The sequence below is a fragment of the Oncorhynchus masou genome, chromosome 12, assembly GCF_036934945.1.
Source record: "Oncorhynchus masou masou isolate Uvic2021 chromosome 12, UVic_Omas_1.1, whole genome shotgun sequence".
NCBI lineage: Eukaryota > Metazoa > Chordata > Actinopteri > Salmoniformes > Salmonidae > Oncorhynchus > Oncorhynchus masou.
In genome coordinates this window covers 34,261,763-34,282,375 of record NC_088223.1, presented here as the reverse complement: position 1 = coordinate 34,282,375, position 20,613 = coordinate 34,261,763, and the positions used below count along the sequence as shown (strand labels likewise).

The 20,613-nt window shown below is 41.1% G+C and overlaps 2 protein-coding genes across 2 annotated transcripts; one reads left to right on the top strand and one right to left on the bottom strand.

Annotated features, from left to right (window-relative positions):
* Positions 1-4,458: 4,458 nt before the first annotated feature.
* LOC135549899 (chromatin target of PRMT1 protein-like) lies at positions 4,459-10,106 on the bottom strand. Its single transcript, XM_064980275.1, has 6 exons — positions 9,770-10,106; positions 9,105-9,188; positions 7,771-7,921; positions 7,240-7,423; positions 5,998-6,147; positions 4,459-5,853 (listed from the first exon to the last, which is right to left on the bottom strand). Exons 2-6 carry the CDS (start codon positions 9,167-9,169, stop codon positions 5,636-5,638), a joined length of 768 nt encoding a protein of 255 aa, XP_064836347.1. The 5' UTR covers positions 9,170-9,188; positions 9,770-10,106; the 3' UTR covers positions 4,459-5,635.
* Positions 10,107-10,135: 29 nt separating this feature from the next.
* LOC135549901 (SNARE-associated protein Snapin-like) lies at positions 10,136-18,888 on the top strand. Its single transcript, XM_064980276.1, has 4 exons — positions 10,136-10,289; positions 14,268-14,314; positions 14,746-14,864; positions 17,097-18,888. The coding sequence occupies exons 1-4, from the start codon at positions 10,171-10,173 to the stop codon at positions 17,202-17,204; spliced, it is 393 nt and encodes a 130-aa protein (XP_064836348.1). The 5' UTR covers positions 10,136-10,170; the 3' UTR covers positions 17,205-18,888.
* The last annotated feature ends 1,725 nt before the right edge of the window (positions 18,889-20,613 follow it).

Genomic DNA, 20,613 nt, shown 5'->3' with positions numbered 1-20,613 from the left:
CATAAAAATGTTGAACAAATCAAAATATTTTATAGATTCTTCAAAGTAAAATTCACATCTGCGCTATCTTTTATTCAGGTGAATGGTAACAGTTGAATAAAATGAGAAAAAATAAGAGACCCACACACTGCTCTTGATGGTATCTGGTCAATAATAAGCTTTACATATAGGCCACACGGCCTTCCTCAGAGCTTCGAAAATCTCTGAAGAAGTCCCTGAGGCCGACATGTAAAGCTTATTAAAGAGCAGTGATACAATCAAGAGCAGTGTGCGGGTTTCTTCTTTTTCACAGATTCTTCAAAGTAGCCACCCTTTGCCTTGATGACAGCTTTGCACACTCTTGGCATTCTCTCAACCAGCTTCACCTGGAATGCTTTTCCAACATATGCTGAGCACTCATCCCAAACCATCTCAATAAGGTTGAGGTCGGGTGATTGTGGATGCCAGGTCATCTCATGCAGCACTCCATCACTCTCCTTCTTGGTCAAATAGCCCTTACACAGCCTGGAGGTGTGTTGGGTCATTGCCCTGTTGAAAAACAAATTATAGTCCCACTAAGAGCAAACCAGATGGGATGGCGATAGGATGGCGTATCGCTGCAGAATGCTCTAATAGCCATGCTGATTAAGTGTGCCTTGAAGTATAAATAAATCACAGACATTGTCACCAGCAAAGCACCCCCGCGCCATCACACCTCCTCCTCCATGCTTCACGGTGGGATCCGCACATGCGGAGTTCATCCATTCACCTACTCTGCAACTCACAAAGTCACAGGGGTTGGAACCAAAAATCTCAAATTTGAACAAATGACAGATTTCCACCGGTCTAATTTCCTTTTCTTGTGTTTCTTGGCCCAAGCAAGTCTCTCATTCTCATCCGTGTTCTTTAGTAGTTGTTTCTTTACAGAAATTCGACCATGAAGGCCTGATTCACGCAGTCTTCTCTGAACAGTTCATGTTGAGATGTGTCTGTTATTTATGGTAATTCTAATGAACATATCCTCTGCAGCAGAGGTAACTCTGGTTCTTCTTCTCCTGTGGCGGTCCTTATGAGAGCCAATTTCATAATGCGCTTGATGGTTTTTGCGACAGCACTTGAAGAGTGGTTGGCTACTTTGAATAATCTCAAATATAACAAATATTTTGATTTGTTTAACACACTTTTTGGGTTACTACATGATTCCATATGTGTTATTTTATTGTTTTGATGTCTTCACTATTATTCTACAATGTAGAAAATAGTACAAACAAAGAAAACTTTAGAATGAGTAGGTGTGTCCAAACCTTTGACTGGTACTGTAGATACAACAACCACTTCAACAAAAAGTACGACAGGTGAATTTGACATCTTAAAATCTAAATGCCAATAATAATTTAGCATTTGCATTCTTTCTCAATGAAGTGATATTTGTCAACTAGGTTAGTCAAATATGAAGCACTTGGCCTACTAAGTACAACTACCCAATGACCCAACTTAATTGCAAATGTATAAAATTCTTCTCGTTTTGATGGCCATCGACCCTTGGATGGGAGACCAGATGCTGCTAGAAGTGTGTTGTTGGAGGGCAAGCAGGAGACACTCTTCCTACCTCAATTCCCCCTTATATCAAGCTCAGACTCCCCTGAGTAATTGGACAGGAAAGCTGGATTTGAGATCGAATGTTTTATATGAGGCTGTCTGCCACCTGTATTTTCATACATATCTGTTTTACTATTTAGAAATGGAAGCGCTTTATGTATCTTGTCCCCCCATTTGAAGGTATCAAAAGTGTTTGGACAAATTCAACTTATATTGTATTACATTTATGTCAAAAGTTTAGTATTTTGTCCTATATTCCTAGCACACAATGACTACCTCAAGCTTGTGACTACAAACTGGTTGGATGCCGTTAGTTTTGGTTATGTTTCGGATTAAGGCGTGCCCAATTGAAATTTATAGTCAATGATGTGTCATTTTGGAGCTATTTTATTAAGAATATAAAATGTTTCTGAACACTTCTACATTAATGCGGATGCTACAATGATTATGGATAATCATTCATTAATTTTGAATAATGATGAGTGAGAAAGTTACAGATGCACAAAGATCCTGCCCTCAAACATGCTAACCTCTCAACATTAACATTAACAGGGGAGGTTAGCATTTGGGGGGGGGGGGGGGTGATATTTACGCCTCTTTAAATTTCTCACTCTTTCATATTCACAATTAATTTGTGATTATCTGTGATCATGGTAGTATCCACATTAATATAGAAGTGTTCAGCAACATATTCTATCGTATTTACAATTAAAGTGACCCAAAATGGCACAATATATTATTTACCATTCATTTCTATTGGGCACAACATAATGTGAAACAAAACCAAAACAATCTGTAAATGCATCCAACAAATTTGTAGAGTCACAAGCTTGATGTAGTCGTTGCGTGCTTTGACTATGGGACCAAATTCTAAACTTGTAATGAATAGCCTATAAGTGAATTTATCCAAATACTTGTATGAATGAAAGAAATAATAACATTTGACATTCTATACTGTCACCTCATATAGAGCCAAATTAAAGGTTTTAGCTTTACTGTCCAAATAAATACATAGGGGATTGTATATCTTATGCAAATATTGAAATGCATGGATATTCTTGTTATATGAATATTCAAAATCATCAGATATACCAATAAGTAGGCCATTAGGCTCTTAACAAAGATCATTTATAGTGTAGCTTGGGTAGTAACCCTGTAATTATTACTTGTTACAACAAACAAAAAAATAATACATGTAAAGTATTGGTCCCATGTTCCATGAGCTTAAAACAAAGATCCCAGAAATGTTCCATGCGCACAAAAAGTTTACTTCTCTCAAAAATAGATGTAAAATGTTGGTCCCATGTTTCACGAACTGAAATAAAAGATCACAGAAATGTTCCATAAGCGCAAAAAGTTTATTTCAAATGTTGTGCATAAAATGTGTTTACCTCCCTGTTAGTATTTCTCCTTTGCCAAGATAATTCATCCACCTGACAGGTGTGGCATATCAAAAAGCTGATGAAACAGACTGATTACACAGGTGCAGTTTATGATGGGAACAATAAAGGGCCACTCTAAAATGTGCAGTTTTGTCACACAACACAATGTCAAAGATATCTCAAGTGTTGAGGGACCGTGCAATTGGCATGCTGACTGCAGGAATGTCGACCAGAGCTGTCACCGGAGAATGTAATGTTCTTTTCTTTACCATAAGTCGCCTCCAACATCGTTTTAGAGAATTTGACAGTACGTCCAACTGACCTCTCAACCACAGACCACGTGTATGGCTTTCTATGGGCGAGCGGTTTGCTGATGGCAACATTGTGAACAGAGCGCCCCATGGAGGCGGTGTGGTTATGGTCGGGGCAGGCATAAGCTACGGACAACAAATACAAATGCATTTTATCTATAGCAATTTGAATGCACACAGATACCGTGACGAGATCCTGAGGCCCATTGTCGTGCCAGTCATCTGCCGCCATCACCCCATGTTTCAGCATGATAATGCACAGCCCCATGTAAGGATCTGTACACAATTCCTGGAAGCTGAAAATACATACACACCAGACATGTCACCCATTGAACATGTTCGGGATGCTCTGGATTGACAATGTACTTGCCAATATCCAGCACCTTCACACAGCCATTGTCCCACAAACAAATCTATGTGAAGGAGATGTGTCACGCTGCATGAGGCAAATGGTCATACCAGATACTGACTGGTTTTCACACCGCTTCACTTAATGTGACTAACAGATGCATATCTGTATTCTCAGTCGTGATTAGGGCCTAATGAATTTAATCCAATTGACTGATTTCCTTATGTGAACTGTAACCCAGTAAAATCTTTGAAATTGTTGCGTGTTGCATTTATATTTATGTTCAGTATTTAGTAACTGCTTTGTGATTAAGCCATGAGTCGAACCATATTAATTAGACAAGTGAATAGGGAGTGTTCAAGAACAAAAAAAATGCTAATCACAACTACAATGCAATGTTGTACCATAGAGTGATTACAATTACTACGGAGAAAATTATGGTAAGGTCTCAACAGAGACATTGATATATGATCGGGTCTCTACAAATCATTGTGAGTTTGTGGCCCGCCTGTCAGCTTGCATGATTCTTGCATTCTCCTTCGCCCTCTTTCATCAATAAGGTGTTTTCGGCTACAGGACTGCCGCTGACCGGCTGTTTGTCGCACCATTCTTGGTAAACCCTATACTGTCATGCGTAAAAAGCCCAGGAGGGCGTCGGTTTGAGAAACTGGATCTAGTGCAGCTGGCACCAATGATGATACCACGCTTGCTGTAGGAGAGATCAATTTGTGAAAATGAGTAAATGGTGGTGAGTGTAAAATGGTGATTTAGCCAAAATGCCAAGTGTATTAGTCTTGAGAGAATACATGATGGAACCAATATTCAAACAACCACTATGTTAAGAGAAGATGACAATATAAAGTTTATTCTCTTTTCTATGACACTAACCAGGTAGAAGGAATTACATAGAAATTGGAGTTTAGATAGTGTCATCCAGATGGACACTATCAATCTGAAAATATTTTTCACTCACTTCATTAGAGTGTTGTGTACAACAACCACAGCTTCAAGACCATTTCAAATGTATACAATTGACACCAGGAGGGAAGACCACTCACACATTTGCAACTTGATGGAAATATTTTGCACCTCCTTGTGTAGTTGCTTATTTGGTATGTCTAGCATCCATACAATGCTGTTTGGGGAATATCAACTGAAGACATCAACATACTTCAATTCACCAGAAGCAAAGCTTAAGTTGGAGGCATTAAATGGGAGAAAAACAGAATGATTTCTCTAGAATTCCCCTGGTCATTTTCTTTAGATTTTTTTTTACTCGAGAGTCAAGTCGATGTACATTACTGCTAAAACAATAAAAGGAGCATCCATTGCTAAATACAAATCCTAACAAAAACATGGTAGTAAAAAAATAGGTTTACGAAATATGATAAGTGGACGCTAACTGGACATGATTATGGCGCTGGGGGGGGGGGGCATGGTTCCTTCCCGAAAAAAGGAATTTGAATGCAAAGCTCAGTAATAGTCCAATTCAGCATCAAAACAGATTATGACAGGAGATTCTGGTCCAAAATGCAGGCCTTTCAGGAACATTGATAAAATTGGTTCTTCAAGTCTCTAGTTTGGTCAGTGTCATCCATTCAAGTTGAAGATATTTGCGTTCTTCATGCACACTTGCACATACAGAAAAAGGGTTTAAAACCGCAGGTGTGTCTACGTTGCACCGATACTGATAGAATGGTCAAATCCAGATTCAGGGAAACAGTCCATTTCAAACAGTTCTCTTTATAGGCCCAACATTTTAGAGTGAGTTTGTATGCATGTGTGTCAGTGAGTAAGCAGGTTTCATATTTAAGTCCGAGGTTGTGATCACATCTAAAATTTTAGCCATGTAGTGCGAGACAGTGCACTCAAGAGTTTACGTATGTGCGTTTATCATTACGTTTGTGTGGAGTAATAGCACTAAACAAGCTTCTCTCCATGTCACCATGTTATCAGTACTGTCTCACTAAGGGGTCTGTTGAAGGAGTCCCTGCTCTCGTGGTGGAGGTCCAGGTTCACTCCATGCCCTCTGGGTCAGCCTGGGCCATGTACGCATCCAGCTCAGCGTCCAGGTTGCCCTTGGTCTTGGACATGTAGGCGTCAAGCTGGTTGTCCAGTTGCTCGCGGGTCATTCCTGGGCCACCTCCCCTGCCCCGGCCTCCTCTTGCCCCCCCACGACCGCGGCCACCACCCCTGCCGGCAAAGCTCCCACGCCCACGCAGACCGCCTCGTCCTGGAGGCAGAGAGATGGTGGTCAACAACACCAACCAAACTACGATAGAATCACAATGCGTTAACAAAATGTTCAAGTAAACAAGAAACTTGAGGCAGATTGTGACATGTCAATATACAGATTTAATTCATCCCAGCTCCATACCCCTGGCTCCCACTCCTCTTCCAGCTCCTCTTCCGAAGGCACCTCCACGACCAGCAAACCCTCCTCTCTGACGCATCCCCCTACGGTGGGACACCCGGCCTGGACCCCCTCTGCCACGCATCTGGGCCATGCCTGGAGCAAGGCGATTCCCTATCAGGACACAGGATGTAATAAAGGAACAGTTAGCTAGCGACTTAGCTGAAGGTTGATAAGTTAGCATTTAGGAATTGAACTATCACATTTCAGTTTAAGAACAAAGTTGTCAAGTGAATATAAGAACCTTCTGCAAGGTTATCATTCACCCCCATCTCTGCCACACCTAAGTAAAACAGCTAAAGTATTCCAATTCTATGAGGGGGGCTGTACTCCATCTTGTTTTAAGTTAGCCTTGACAGACAGGGTCAAGGTGTTTGCCCATGTATTCTCTCGAATCACCTACTTCCGTTCTAGCTAGGCATGTATTCTGACAGAATAACAATTAGCGAGACTGTAAAAGCACTAACCTCAAATGCTATGACCAAGATTGGTTTTTTTTATATTTTTTTTTTTACAGAATGCCAGTATGCATCAGATATGCGATGGCAGTGCACATTTTGTATCGGCACAATTACATAAACACAGATAAATTAAAGCCAACGTTTAGACATCAGGATTATTTCAATTAATTTCACTTAAAGTATTTCCTTCATTTTTAAAAATGTTTTATTCTGAAATGGTTTCTAAAATCAATCCCCTCCACCAGGAGTGTGTAGAAATGGGTGTGGGGTGACTGGATAAGTAGGGACAGTGCAGCTGTTAGATCCGTCACCACATGTTCAGTTGCACAACAGTTGCCAAGATGCCGGGCCAATCAGGACAGCAGGGGGTTTATGGAGAGTGGAGTTACATGATTGAAAGCCACATTCCCTCAGGTTGAGGGGATGGATAGTAAACCAGGGGGTGAAGCCATACTTTGATTGACAGCTCCACCTGGACAGACAGCTGGGGTATTCCATTCAACTCAGAGGGCATTTGTTCAAGCTAGTTTACAGATGAAGTCACCCCTTAAAATATCTAAATGTGCCTTTCCCCTATGCAAAAAAAGTACAAGGCCAACATAAAAGCTGTGGAAAGTATATTCATTTCAGAGAAAACGTTCTTGTTGTAGTCTTTCAAAAATTTATGAGGCCAAAATTTTCAGGTCTAACATAGTACCAAAATATCAATCCAAGTAGGCTTTGCTGTGTGATACCAAATGCTCACCTCTCAGAGCCATAGCTCCCCTCAGGGTTCCTCCTCTGCCGCGGCCTCGCAGACCTCCTCTGGTCATCCCCCGCATCCCTCCAATGGAAAACCCCCGGCCTCCAGCACCCCCCCGCATCAAGGCCCCGATGGGCCGGCCCAGCCTGGCCTGGATGTTGCTCTTCCCCAGGCGTTGCTTCAGGCTCTGGGAGGATTAGGTGGAAGATTGATACCAAGTGACAGGGATAGGGAGGTGGTGAAGCACTCAGCATTTACGTGATCTGTACATTAACCTTTGCTCTACGGTCCCCTCTCTTACGAGGTCTACGTCAAGCATTTCAAGTTCCTAATTTACTCTGATTTCAAGTGCAAAGCCTTTTTCCCGATCCTCACCATACACTTATATAGAAAATGGCCTGTTTCCGGTGTCCCATTCCTCTCTCCTTCTCACCTGTTTAGTGCTTCAGATGTCTCCCCATTTGTTTCTATCTCAATTCATCTTAACGTGAGGAATTGCAGAAAGACTAAATGAGATGGAGCACCTTATCTCACCTGCTTGTGGTGCAGGGCGGCCTGCACAGAGGGTCTGTTCTCCATCTGCTGGGCGAGGCGACGGTTCCGGGCGCTGGCCATGTGTTGCTGCTGCATGGTGGCTCGCACACTCACCGCTGTCGGCGCCTTGTTTTTCAGCATGGTAGTGAAGCTTTGGAGGGGAGGGGGAGCGGGACAGAAGGGGGAAGAGGAGGGAAAGAGAGGATACGGAGGGGGAGGGAGGGTTCCAAATCAAGTCATTTCTCATACCATGGACACGGCCACAGGAGCTGTGGTGTGTTATGAATGCCCCACTTGTTGGCACCTCACTCTCTTTGTTTCTCTCTCTCAGTGTTAAGTATTTGACATCCCAAAATGTCTTCTGGAAGCAATTCAGCACATTTTAGGTTAAAGTAAAAGAAAGTAGAAAGATGGATGAAAAGGCAGTAGTAGAAACACTGGAACAGATGGGACAGATTGGAAGACAAGACATGAGAAATGCAGGAGAGAACAGAAGGAGGATGTCAAGAGAGGAGAGTGATTGCCACTTACAGGCCTCCCGCCACCTTGTTTTGATGTCATCCGCCTGCGAAAAAGGCCTGGCGGAGGTTGGAGGCCCAGGACTGGAGGGGTATCTGGCAACCCAGCCACTTACAGCCCGGACCGTGCCTTGTGCTCACACCACACATGAGAATAGAAGGGGAGAGAGAATAGAAGGGAGGGGGGGGGGGGGTGGGTCACGTCCGGGCTAGGACTGGGCACCTAGTCTTATAGAAAGACTTCAGAGCACAGAGAACTGAAAATTAAAGTGGTAGCAAAGAAGAGAGGAAGAGGGGACAAATGGCTAAACAAACAGTAATTTAGTTGAGAGAGAGTTGTGTGTGTAGAGAGGGTTGGAGAGGAGCGGGAGGGTGCTTTGGCACACCCTCCCCTTTTTATTGGTTTGGTCTCTCCTCTCCCAAACGTACAGTATATTTTGGGTTGTGTGACACACAGAGAGGAGTGCCCGGGCATATCAGGAGTGCAGCCTGTGCCCATTCTAGGGCAGTCGCCTTACCAAGCATCACCGTTACCCTTTCTCCTTGGGTCTAAGTGTGCGCTGCTCACACAAAAGGTTGGCCCGGAGCACCATGTTTGCACTCCAAACTCTGTTTGTTAAACTTTTTGTCAGCAAATGCTGACTACGGCATGCCTTTTGAGTGAGCGGAGCACACGTCGGCCCTGGGTAGTCTAGCGTCCATGTCTGGTCAGGTCCCCAACAGTGGCCTTCCGTAGTAGAGCACACTAGGGCCGTCTGTACCACTGTTTCGCCCTTCGCCTCGCTTAGTGCTGTCAGGGTGCGTAGCGCGTCTCACCGCTCATTCAGGGACTGCTTGGTGGTGCTTTTCAGCACAACTTTTTGGGAGGAGGGAGCACTCATTTTGACTTCACTGGAACTCCTTGGAACAAGCAACAGACAAGAGAGAGGGGGGGGATAGGGATTGAAAGGGGAGGGGGATTGAAAGGGGAGGGGGGAGAGGGGACTGGTTAGAAAAACTTCACAAGCAAGGAGATGGAAATACACCCGTGTTGGCCATTTCATCTGTGCATAACTAACTAGTTGTATAATAATTCATTATATTTAGCTGGCAAAATGGTTACCGTAGTTTGTAGATCACTAGCGTTAGCTAGTTGTGGTATCCAACTAGTTAGTTAGCATTAACCAATAATTGGATGCATAATTTTAATTAAGAAAACGCCACGGGCTCGAAATAAACATATCGTGGACATTGCAGGCACAACATAACGTTACTCGTCCAGTTAATAAGAAAATGTACCACATGCGTTGACTTCACTGCGTTTGAAAGACAAACGAGAGACGGGACATTACAAAAAAATAGCAACGTTACCTATTGTGTGAGCTAACGTTGGGCTGGCGTCCCCAACGAGTCTGAATATTAGTCAACGTAAATAACGTTAACTATTTTAAAAAGTAAACATTGTCTGAAACAAGTTCAGTAGACGATTGGTAGAAACTTACTTTGATCGGTGCTTCTTATGTCAATACTCGTTTCACTTGGCTAGCAAGCGAACTACTAGCTATGCTAGTTAACTTGAGCGATGAACCAGTTACGAGTTAGCTAGTAGCTAAGCTAGTTGCAGCCGAAAGATCTGGATCCACTTCTCACTTGATGTTTTCTTTCGCCTTGCTCTTTCGGATAATATTAAAACACGAACTATCCTAGCTAGCTACAATGATTAAAACAGTAACGTTATTTGATTATTATTATTTTGTTTAACTGAGAACAGCCTGTTCACCCTATCTCCCTTCCTCACAAAATGGTGCTAACTGGCGGAAAATGGAGACGTTTTATAGCTACGTCACATAGTTACTTCCTGGAGGGGTTTACGTTTGTTGTTGTCACTGTTTCTGGAGGAGAAATGGCTGCCGCTCTAGCTGTGGTGGAGACACCGTCCGGGAAGGATGCAATTGCAGAAGGATTGCTTGACCTCTTAAAACCAGCTGTCCAGCAGCTTGATCTTCATGTACACTCAGTGAGGTGGGTAGCTAGTAGCAAGATATGTGCTTCCACTTCAAATGTGCCTGCTAGATACAGCTCCATTCACAGCTAGCTAGCTTGCTATCAAATATGATGCTTTCAAGACAACTGGGAACACCAACAAAACATGGTCAAATCTTGACGTGGATGATCTTTAGGTTTAAAAGTCCGTGTTCTAGAAAAAGGCCCTTGTTCCCAGTTGTTTTGAACGCAGAAATAAGATAACCCCATCGGCATGACAGTCCAGCGATGCAGCCCTTCCTCGTCCCTAGTAGGAACTCGGAAATGTCCTACTAGCTAACCGTTGAACGCAGCACGCGTAGATAAATAGTAATGCCGTCTTTTTGTAGGCATTAACTCCGCCATGGTGTGTTGGACAATGCCTATGGGGAAAATGAATGGCGGTTTTGGATAAACGCCAAAAATAAGTTCTGCGCTAAAACGGCTTAGGAGATCTTATACGTTTTTGTTCTATGGTCATCTTCAACAGCTAACGCCACCTTTTTTGAGAATTTGTCATATAAAAAGCACATTAAGCACATAAAGGCTTCATCATTCATAAAGGTCATGCTAACTGACTATTAACTCATAGAACAAAATGCATTTATTCCAAAACCCTATTATTTCCCCATTATTTTTTTCCATAGGGATGGTTGAACGAAACAGAGGTAACTCATTCTGGGTTTTAGGACTACAAGCTAGCAAGCTCTATAACTACAACCAGTTAGCAAGTCAGAGTTTCCTAGTTCCGACTAGCACGTGAATGAGGCGTTAGTTATCAGGGGCAGAGATTCCCTAAAAACATGCCGCTTCGATATAGTTTCAAGTTTTATTAGTTGAATGTACGGGATACACATGGTATACACCAGCCAACAAAATTCTTATGTGACCCCTGTTTCTTCAGGCAGCTTTATTATGACTTTAACTAAGCACGTACTGATAGAGAGAGAATACCTGGGTTATATCAGGGTGGGCATGTGTGTATATATATATATATATATATATATAAGTTTGGAAACACCTGCTCATTCCAGAGTTGTTTTTTTATTTTTTTACTATTTTCTACATTGTAATAGTGAAGAGATCCAAACTATGAAATAGAACATACATGATTCCATATAAGTTATTTCATAGTGTTGATGTCTTTGTTATTATTCTACAATGTAGAAAATAGTAAAAATAAAGAAAATCCCTGTAGGTCTACAGGACACTGTGTATTACCATGAGTCAGTATGCCCATGAATGATACAGGGGTAAGATATACCATGAGACTGTATATGTACCATGAATAGAATAGGTTATGTGACAAACACAGTGACAAACACAACCTTTTCCTCCACGATAGTAGAATTGATTCAAACTAAAGATAATGGTCAAAAATAAATTAAAATGTAAAAAAAAGACATAGCTATTATCACAAAGAACAATGAGCCAAGGAGGACCACAGAATAATACTGGACCTAATAAAACCCTGAGTGAAATTGTACACTGGTATAATATTAAAACCTCAAAATGAGAAAATTATTTGAATAAGATTCATAAAAAAATCAACAGTATTGCAATTTTACAAATATATATATTTACATCTTAGTCATTTAGCAGACACTCTTATTCAGAGAAACTTACAGTAGAGAGTGCATACATTTTTATACTGAATATATATACCTAAAAGCCGGTAGATGGTAAAGTTAAAAAAATATTATTATTATTATTTTTTACAAACAATAACCTTGGGGCGCCCTGAAAATAATATTAATACGTTTGGCCCTTGTCCTTCGACACAGAGGGGTTAAACATTCAAGTTTACCATCCATCCAGTGAAGAGAGGGGAACCGGACAGAGGGAGCGTAGGTAACCGGCATCCGTCAATGAGAGGACCAGGCCCTTCACAGGATTTAACAGGTGAAAAATCAACTAGGGAGCTCCATCAGTGCCGAGAGAGCACAACAACTGCAGGAAGCCGGTGATGATGTAGTGGTAGGATCAATAGGATCCTGCTGGTAGAGTAGGTAGCTGTACCGACTAGCTTGGCTAGCCAGCATGTCGTTCGACTGTCCCTCGAGGATGATGACCAATAATACTAATAATAACTACACATGGTTGATGATATTACTAGTTTATCTAGCGTGTCCTGCATTGCAGTGCGCATTCGCGTTGCAGTGCGCATTCGCGAAAAAGGACTGTCGTTGCTCCAACGTGTACCTAACCATAAACATCAATGCCTTTCTTAAAATCAATACGTAGAAGTATATTTTTAAACCTGCATATTTAAATACAAGAAATACAGGTTAGCAGGCAATATTAACCTGGTAAAATTGTGTCACTTCTCTTGCGTTCATTGCACGCAGAGTCAGGGTGGGTATATGCAACAGTTTGGGCCGCCTGGCTCATTGCTAACTGATTTGCCAGAATTTTACGCAATTATGACATAACATTGAAGGTTGTGCAATGTAACGGTAATATTTAGACTGATGGATGCCACCCGTTAGATAAAATACGGAATGTTTCCGTATTTCACTGAAAGAATAAATGTCTTGTTTTCGAGATGATAGTTTCCGGATTTGACCATATTAATGACCTAAGGCTCGTATTTCTGTGTGTTATTATGTTATAATTAAGTCTATGATTTGATAGAGCAGTCTGACTGAGCGGTGGTATGCAGCAGCAGGCTCGTAAGTATTCATTCAAACAGCACTTTTGTGCGTTTTGCCAGCAGCTCTGCTGTTTATGACTTCAAGCCTATCAACTCCCGATATTAGGCTGGTGTAACGATGTGATGTGAAATGGCTAGCTTGTTAGCGGGGTGCGCGCTAATAGGGTTTCAAACGTCACTCGCTCTGAGACTTGGAGTAGTTGTTCCCCTCTGCATGGGTAACGCTGCTTCGAGGGTGGCTGTTGTCGTTATGTTCCTGGTTCAAGCCCAGGGAGGAGCGAGGAGAGGGACGGAAGCTATACTGTTACACTGGGAGTACTAAAGTGCATATAAGAACATCCAATAATCAAAGGTATATGAAATACAAATGGTATATTCCTATAACTACAACCTAAAACTTCTTACCTGGGAATATTGAAGACTCATGTTAAAAGGAACCACCAGCTTTCATATGTTATCATGTTCTGAGCAAGGAGCTTTCTTACATGGCACATATTGCACTTTTACTTTTTTCTCCAACACTTTGTTTTTGCATTATTTAAACCAAATTGAACACGTTTCATTATTTATTTGAGGCTAAATTGATTTTATTGATGTATTATATTAAGTTAAAATAAGTGTTCATTCAGTATTGTTGTAATTGTCATTATTACAAATACATTTTAAAAAATCGGCCGATTAATCGGTATCTGCTATTTTGTCCTCCAATAAATCGGTATCGGCGTTGAAAAATCATAATCGGTCGACCTCGAGTACGGATATCTCCGTTCATCTAGGGATTTTGGTTGGGGTATGTCCGGATTGTAGTTGTGCATACAACATAATCAACACATAATCAACACATTTCCTAATGAAGTCTGTGACTGTGAATGTATATTCCTTAACATTGATGATGAGTCTTGGGTGATCTTTGAACATATTCCAATCAGTATACTCAAAAACAGTCCTGCATTATTGAGTCTGCCTCCTGTGTCCAGTGCCTCGCTATTCTCTGTGTTGGTGGATCAGCTACAACTTTTTCATAGCAAGTTAAGGGAACTTACGTAGCAGGTTAGGAGAATTAGATTAGGAAAAGGGTTAGGGTTAGAGAAAATGCTCTCCTAAGCTGCTCCGAAAAGTCACTTGTATTGAAGAGGCGTGTTTTTAGGGAGGGACATTCTGGATGTCTCCTTTCCTCATTACTTTGTTACTTGCTGTAGCCCAAGTAGGCCTATGCTACAGATGTCAATGGAGTCTGCTGTAACCACTCTTTGTCTGCTGTAGTAGCAATGATTGTTACTTTACTATTTTTCTCTATGAATAATGCTAGTGTTTTCTTGTTATAGGGAAAGCCAGGTGGAACTACGAGAACACATAGACAATCTAGCCACAGGTAAAATGATTTACTTTTACATGCTTATTATGCCTTCCCGGGGGAACAGGGAAGTGGAGTGGTGCCAGGTTAATGCACTTGACCCTGTGAAAGAAAGCCCTTAGCCAAGCCCATGAAAACCAGTGTTTGAGACAGGCAGACGTTGCTGTGATGTGCAACCACAGATGTTGACGCTTGTGTAATGCTTCTACAAGCTCATGTGCTGCCTGGGGGTAATTAAATTGAAAGAGGTATATCCTTTATTCAGAACCTGTGATTTTCATGAGATCATAAAAAATAGTTTTTTAATTATATACAGAATCAATCCTACAGTTGAAGGTATGAATGAGACCTATATGCCTTACCAAAATGGCTGCTGTCTTTTATCAATTTTCTTTATGGTTAGCCAAACCATCCTGTCAGTCATCCTCAGCTCATCCCTTCATTTTTAGAGCTGTGCAGGATAAATGAGCACCAGAAGGTGGTGCTAGACCTGGACCCTTATGTGAAAAAGCTGCTGAATGCGAGACGCAGGGTGGTGCTGGTCAACAACATACTACAGAATGCTCAGGTCAGTGGCTCAAAGCAAGAGCTTGGATGCTTTCTTTCTTATTTGCCTGTGCTGTTTTGTGGGCCGTCTTTTACTCCTGTCATTTTACCTAACACTCTTTTTATGTGTCACTGTGTCCAATTCATTGTTTTAGTGTTCATCCTATGTGTCCATCTATACATTAAATATGTGGATGAAATGTGTATTTGTTAAATTCCAATGGGCATGGCAATTCTGCCTTGTCTGTGCATTTTGCATTTATGCAGCTCTGCTAGCTACTCGGGTGCAGTGGCCATTTTATCATGTAAATCTTGGGATGCATGCCAGCAAAGCCACTAAACAATACATTAATTGATCTATAACGGTGACAAACGGTGCCAACAAACCTACATAAAGATGTCCCAACAGCAGTTCCAACACATTACCACTGCTACTTCTGGCTTTCAGCGGAGACTTATCTGGCAGCAAAACAGTTAATTCAGCCTCATTTACATAACTGATATGGCTGACTTGCTTAAACAAATGTGGTTTCTAATGAAAATTGAGATGTACAAACTATGGCATTATTGTAAGTCGCTCTGGATAAGAGCGTCTGCTAAATGACTTAAATGTAAATGTAAATGCATTAGGGGACGACAAGCAGATTAAAGGCAATCCGTAATTTTGATTAAGACAATAATGAGCTAGCTTGGACGGATGTAGTCAATATAATAATTGTTTTAGCACTTTTGAAATGTACAGCGTGTTCTCACTGTACACCAAGTCAGAACCGTAGGATAAATAAAGGGGCATATAAGCAGACAATGAAAGCTCTTACAATATTCAATGATTACATTTCTCTAAAACAGGTTATAGGCTGGCTACATGCGTACCACCAATTCAGAACAGTAGGCAAAGTTAAGAGGGGTAAATAGACCAAATTATTAGGGTGAGGCACATGTGCTACTAACATCTTACTACACAACATACACTTAGTATTACTTTCTTAACTACAGTATACATATCTCCCTGGCATATTACATAATTCATGCAGCAGCGTACAATACATTTTTGGACTCACCTTGTTGTGCTGTGCTCACTTGAACAGGAAGGTGGTGGGTGGTCCTTCATGTGCAAATTTTATCATCAAAGTCGGGCATTCTATGGATTTATGGTGCTTTCAAAACAACTGGGAACTCAGGGGAAAAAAACAAGGTTGAATCATGATGTTGTCATTGATCTTCAGGTCGTAGCTCTAGAAAGAGGCCTGATTTACAATTCCTAGTTGGATGACAGTTCAAAACGAGCTCATTTATTCGCGACTTCCCAGTTGTTTTGAACTCACTGAAGTCAAAATTTCCGCAGTTCCGAGTTAACAGTTGTTTTGAGCGCGGAACAAATCATGCTTCATTGACAGTGTATGGACGATGTTGAATGTTAATCATTTTAAACTTGGAAAAGAGCCCCTTAATCCCAAATTTGGGACTACACAGTCACTGTCACTGATTCCTTCCAAACCACACATTTTTTAATTTGCGATTTCCAACTTGTGTAATGTTTATGTCCAATGGCCGATGAGCAGCGATATGTTTTATCTATAATTTCTCTTCATTATTTATCTTCATATGACAAGGATTTGCCAGTAGATTGTCGACTTGATTCATGATGACTGCTAGCTAAGGTTTTGGAAGTATGATTTTGACAGTCCAATCAAAGCTACTGTAGATATGTGACTTGACGTCATTTTATCTGTGGCCAATGACCTTGAGCCTTCTTGAATGGGCACTTCTAATGTAACTCTTTGGCAGCACCCAAAGGGCTATAATTTTCGAGGTCTACCCTTAGACTTGGCAGTGACGCAGTGTCCCCATGAGTGACAGAACACTGAGCCAATCACAGCGCAACGCTCCATATTTTCTGCTGGCTTGCCCCACCACCACAGAAAGCACTGAGCTAGGCTGAAACACCTGCATTTTGGTGCTGCCTTACTCAAGAAAAGAAAAAGAGAGACCATGTTTGTATGCGGCTTTATTAACTAAATTATATATATATTTTTTTACATTCTTTGCAAATTGATATGTGACACGTATTAATGCCAAAATAACATGCAAAACAGGGAAGTCCAAAATATTTTATATTTTATTTTATCTAAAAATGTGGGGCTCAGGCCGTGAATGGCTGGTCGCCACTGCTCAGGTGGTATATTATTTCAAACTTCTGACTTTTAACATTCAATGCTCACTTGAATTTCACTCACTCTTTCTCCCTCTCTAGGAACGGCTGCGACGGCTCAATCACAATGTCGCCAAGGAGACGGCGCGTCGAAAGACCATGCTGGAGACCTCTGGAGCGTTCACTCCTCGGTCGCCAAGTAAACCATGACCACAGCCTCACTCCTCAGTCTGGAAAACAACACAACTTGTCTGCCTTCCTCCTGGACTTAATAAAGTTTTCACATTCAACTTTCCACTGGGGTTGGGCGGTATCCAGATTTTCATACCTTCATACCGTTCCTGTACCATACCGGGGTATACGGGATTACCGTCAGTGTGCACAAGGGGCGCTATTTATTTTAAAATGTAAAGAGTGTGTATATATATATATATATGTGTGTGTGTGTGTGTGTTGGGGTCCCAACAAATGATAACAAATTACTAGTGAATTCCTATAGCGGATGCTAGTTAAATGCTAATAAGCGCAAGCGAACATAAACGAATTGCAAGGACAGATAACCATCTCAAAAGGCTACTCACAGTTTGCTGTAGTACAAAATAAATATTAGATAGCAGGGATATTGATCCGTTAGGGATTGATTGTCTTTGCTGTAACCAAGAAGCTTGATCTAGCTGCATAGCTGGAGCCCTGAGATGATAATTTATTTGGCACATCATAGATGGTTAACTTTTATGCAGTGGAAAAAATCATGAAAATGAAAATCATACCATCTGTATTTCAAAATGTCCCGGCATACGGTATATTGCCCAAGCCTACGCTATGAGAGTGGGTGGAATATTTCTTTCCATTCTCACTTTATGCTAATTTTACCTGCTGAAACGCCGACCTTACCTCTGCTTTGTGCTAATGTTCAACGAGTACATATCTTGTATAGTCATAAATTACTCATTTACAATAAGCCAAAGGCAATTAGAACCAGGAGCGCTTTGCTTCAGAAACGGACACAAGTTGATACAATGTTAAGATTGTACAAGCTAAAATTAGAATTGAAAATAAAAATAATTTGAAAGCGATCTAAAGTCATGCTTTTCACCATTGCATATATGTACAGCTTTGCTATGGCCACAGGAGGGCATGGTTCATCCTTAACACATGACACTGTTTGACTTAGGTTTGCTAATCAATCACTTGTCACACTATTTTTCACATAGTTCATGAAAATGAATTAAACAATGCATTTAATATGTTCAGACATTGCAACTCAAATAGGATTAAGTGTAGAACCATGGGTGGCTGGTTTTCCTCAAGTTATTCAAGGAAATGTGAGTTTACATGCTTTGGGCGTACAGATTTTTACGAACCTCTTTCCAGAATATGTGAATGGATGCCTCTTCATTCCATTCAAAGCTATGCCCACAGATATGTAATTGATTGAACCGGTTTCTCTGAAGGGTGATGTATTTTTTGTCTCTATGGACTCTGTAACTAGACGCGGTAATATAATATAGTGCAGAAAAAAAAGATGCAAGGAATGTTTGGAAACAGCCGTCACTGTTTCACGCTTCTAGCAGCAGCTGATATGCACCGCTGCCTGATACGGTGTGTCAAACCTTTTTTTCTTTATGTCAAATCGAATTTTAATGGTTGCGTACACATATTTTGCTGATGTTATCGCAGGTGCAGCGAAGTGCTTATGTTTCTAGCTCCGACAGTGTAGTAATACCTAATAGTACAAAACATCATGTTAGTGACAACATCTGTACTTAGTAGATGCAATTGAATAAAACAGAAGCGTTACTATTTTCCGGTCCTTTATATTGTGAATTGTGCAAATGCTCTGTTAGTGTATACAATTGCCTTATACTAAAATGTATTAGTACTACTGTCATGACATTGTCGTATTGTGTGTGTGTGTGTATAGACAATCAGAGGAGGTCCTTATTAACATTATTTGTGTTTCAGCGGAGTGGTCTGACAACACAATGAAATGTGTTATAGTAGCCAAATATTTACTCTGACGTTTTACGCAAACACATTTCATTGGTTCAAGATGACAGATCAGTATCAAAGTTTAAGATGAATGGTGGCAAGTCAGTATTCTTACTAGCGAACTGTTTTCAAACATTTTAACAGTAAACTTCAAGGACACCTTTGAAAAATGTGATTTTGAGGGATTGCTCTGTAATTCAAATTTCTGCTCTGTAATATTAATCACAATTCTCAAACAACATCGTTCTCACAAACAAACCATATGTTTATATGGATATACTGAACTTACACTCACCAGCCAGTTTATTTGATACACCACCCCATTCACGAATATGGATCGCTCCTACAGACAGTGAGTCACATGGCTGTGGCTTGCTATGTAAAGCAGGCAGACAGGCATTGAGGCATTCAGTTACTGTTAAATTGAATGTTAGAATGGGCAAAACAAGTGACCTAAGCAACTTGGACCGTGGAATGATCATCGGTGCCTTGCGTGCCGGATCTAGTGTCTCAGAAACGGCCACCCTCCTGGGCATTTCAAGCATGACAGTGTCCACAGTTAACTGAGAATGAAGCGACACAAGCAAATCTAAGACTGGGCTAGAAATGCTCCTCCACTCTTTTTAAAAAGTCCACCTGTATACCTTCTTAAAGATTGCTCTCCTGCATAATTGGATCAGTGGTAAAATGCAAAGTGTGTCTGCCTCCTATGTCAACACTGAATGTTTTGTAACGAGAGAAGGTAGGTTGAAGGTGATCCAGTTGGGTTTGAACTAGAGTAGGAGGGAATGCGAGGGATTCAAGAGTGGGGCAAAGGTCGAGAGGGGAAGGCTTGTGGAAGAGGTAGATGAATTGATACAAATGGATTGGGTGAGGGCAGCTGAGTTTGAGTTTTATGGTGGCATTGTCTTAGGTTGAGGTACTTCGAGAGAAAGAGATGGAGGGAAAGGCTGAGACAAAGTAAAAATCTTACACTGACTGTACGGCCCTTGGTGTGTTTTTCAGATCAAACCGGACTTTCTTGAATATCCCTGAATTTCCCTGAACATGAATTTGGAGAGAATTTGTGCAGACATGTATGTATGGCACTTTCAATGGAGAGTTAGAGTTTCACTGTTGTGTAGTTTTTTATGCTTAACTCTTTTGTCTATTGTAACTTAGAGAAAAGCTGAAGGGGAGCTTGAATCAATGATCCTGCGGTGCAGGAGCGATCATTAAACAACCTGTACCACAAAGCCATGGGGCTCAGGCAGAGGTAGTAGCACTCATATATGCCACGCTGGTGCATTTGTTTATCACAGAATGTCATACAAATGGTACATTAAAATGGAATTGTACTGGCTTATTGAGGGGACACGGTTGTTTTAGAAAGTTAGGCAGAAAAAAGTTATCCCACCCCTTTATATAGAGTTGTGTGACTGGATTGTAATCACTGTAGATCAAATGTGTTACTGAATACAGGTGTTTTTAAATTGAATACTAATTGCCCTATTCATCACCGTGGTTCCTTAAACTTTTAAACCTGATGTTAACAAATTAGGGTCAATGTGGCGCTAAGTAATCGGGATTTAAGAAACAATACAATAGTCATCCAATTTGGGGTGGGGTGTAGGCCTATTTGTAGTTG

Coding starts and splice junctions, on each gene's coding strand:
- LOC135549899 (XM_064980275.1), bottom strand. CDS start 9,169: ATGAGTGCTCCCTCCTCCCAAAAAGTTGTGCTGAAAAGCACCACCAAG. Junction 7,922..9,104: donor AAGCAGTCCCTGAATGAGCG/GTGAGACGCGCT, acceptor TCCCCTCCAAAG/CTTCACTACCATGCTGAAAA. Junction 7,424..7,770: donor CCGCCCTGCACCACAAGCAG/GTGAGATAAGGT, acceptor TAATCCTCCCAG/AGCCTGAAGCAACGCCTGGG.
- LOC135549901 (XM_064980276.1), top strand. CDS start 10,171: ATGGCTGCCGCTCTAGCTGTGGTGGAGACACCGTCCGGGAAGGATGCA. Junction 10,290..14,267: donor CTTCATGTACACTCAGTGAG/GTGGGTAGCTAG, acceptor TTCTTGTTATAG/GGAAAGCCAGGTGGAACTAC. Junction 14,865..17,096: donor ACATACTACAGAATGCTCAG/GTCAGTGGCTCA, acceptor CTCCCTCTCTAG/GAACGGCTGCGACGGCTCAA.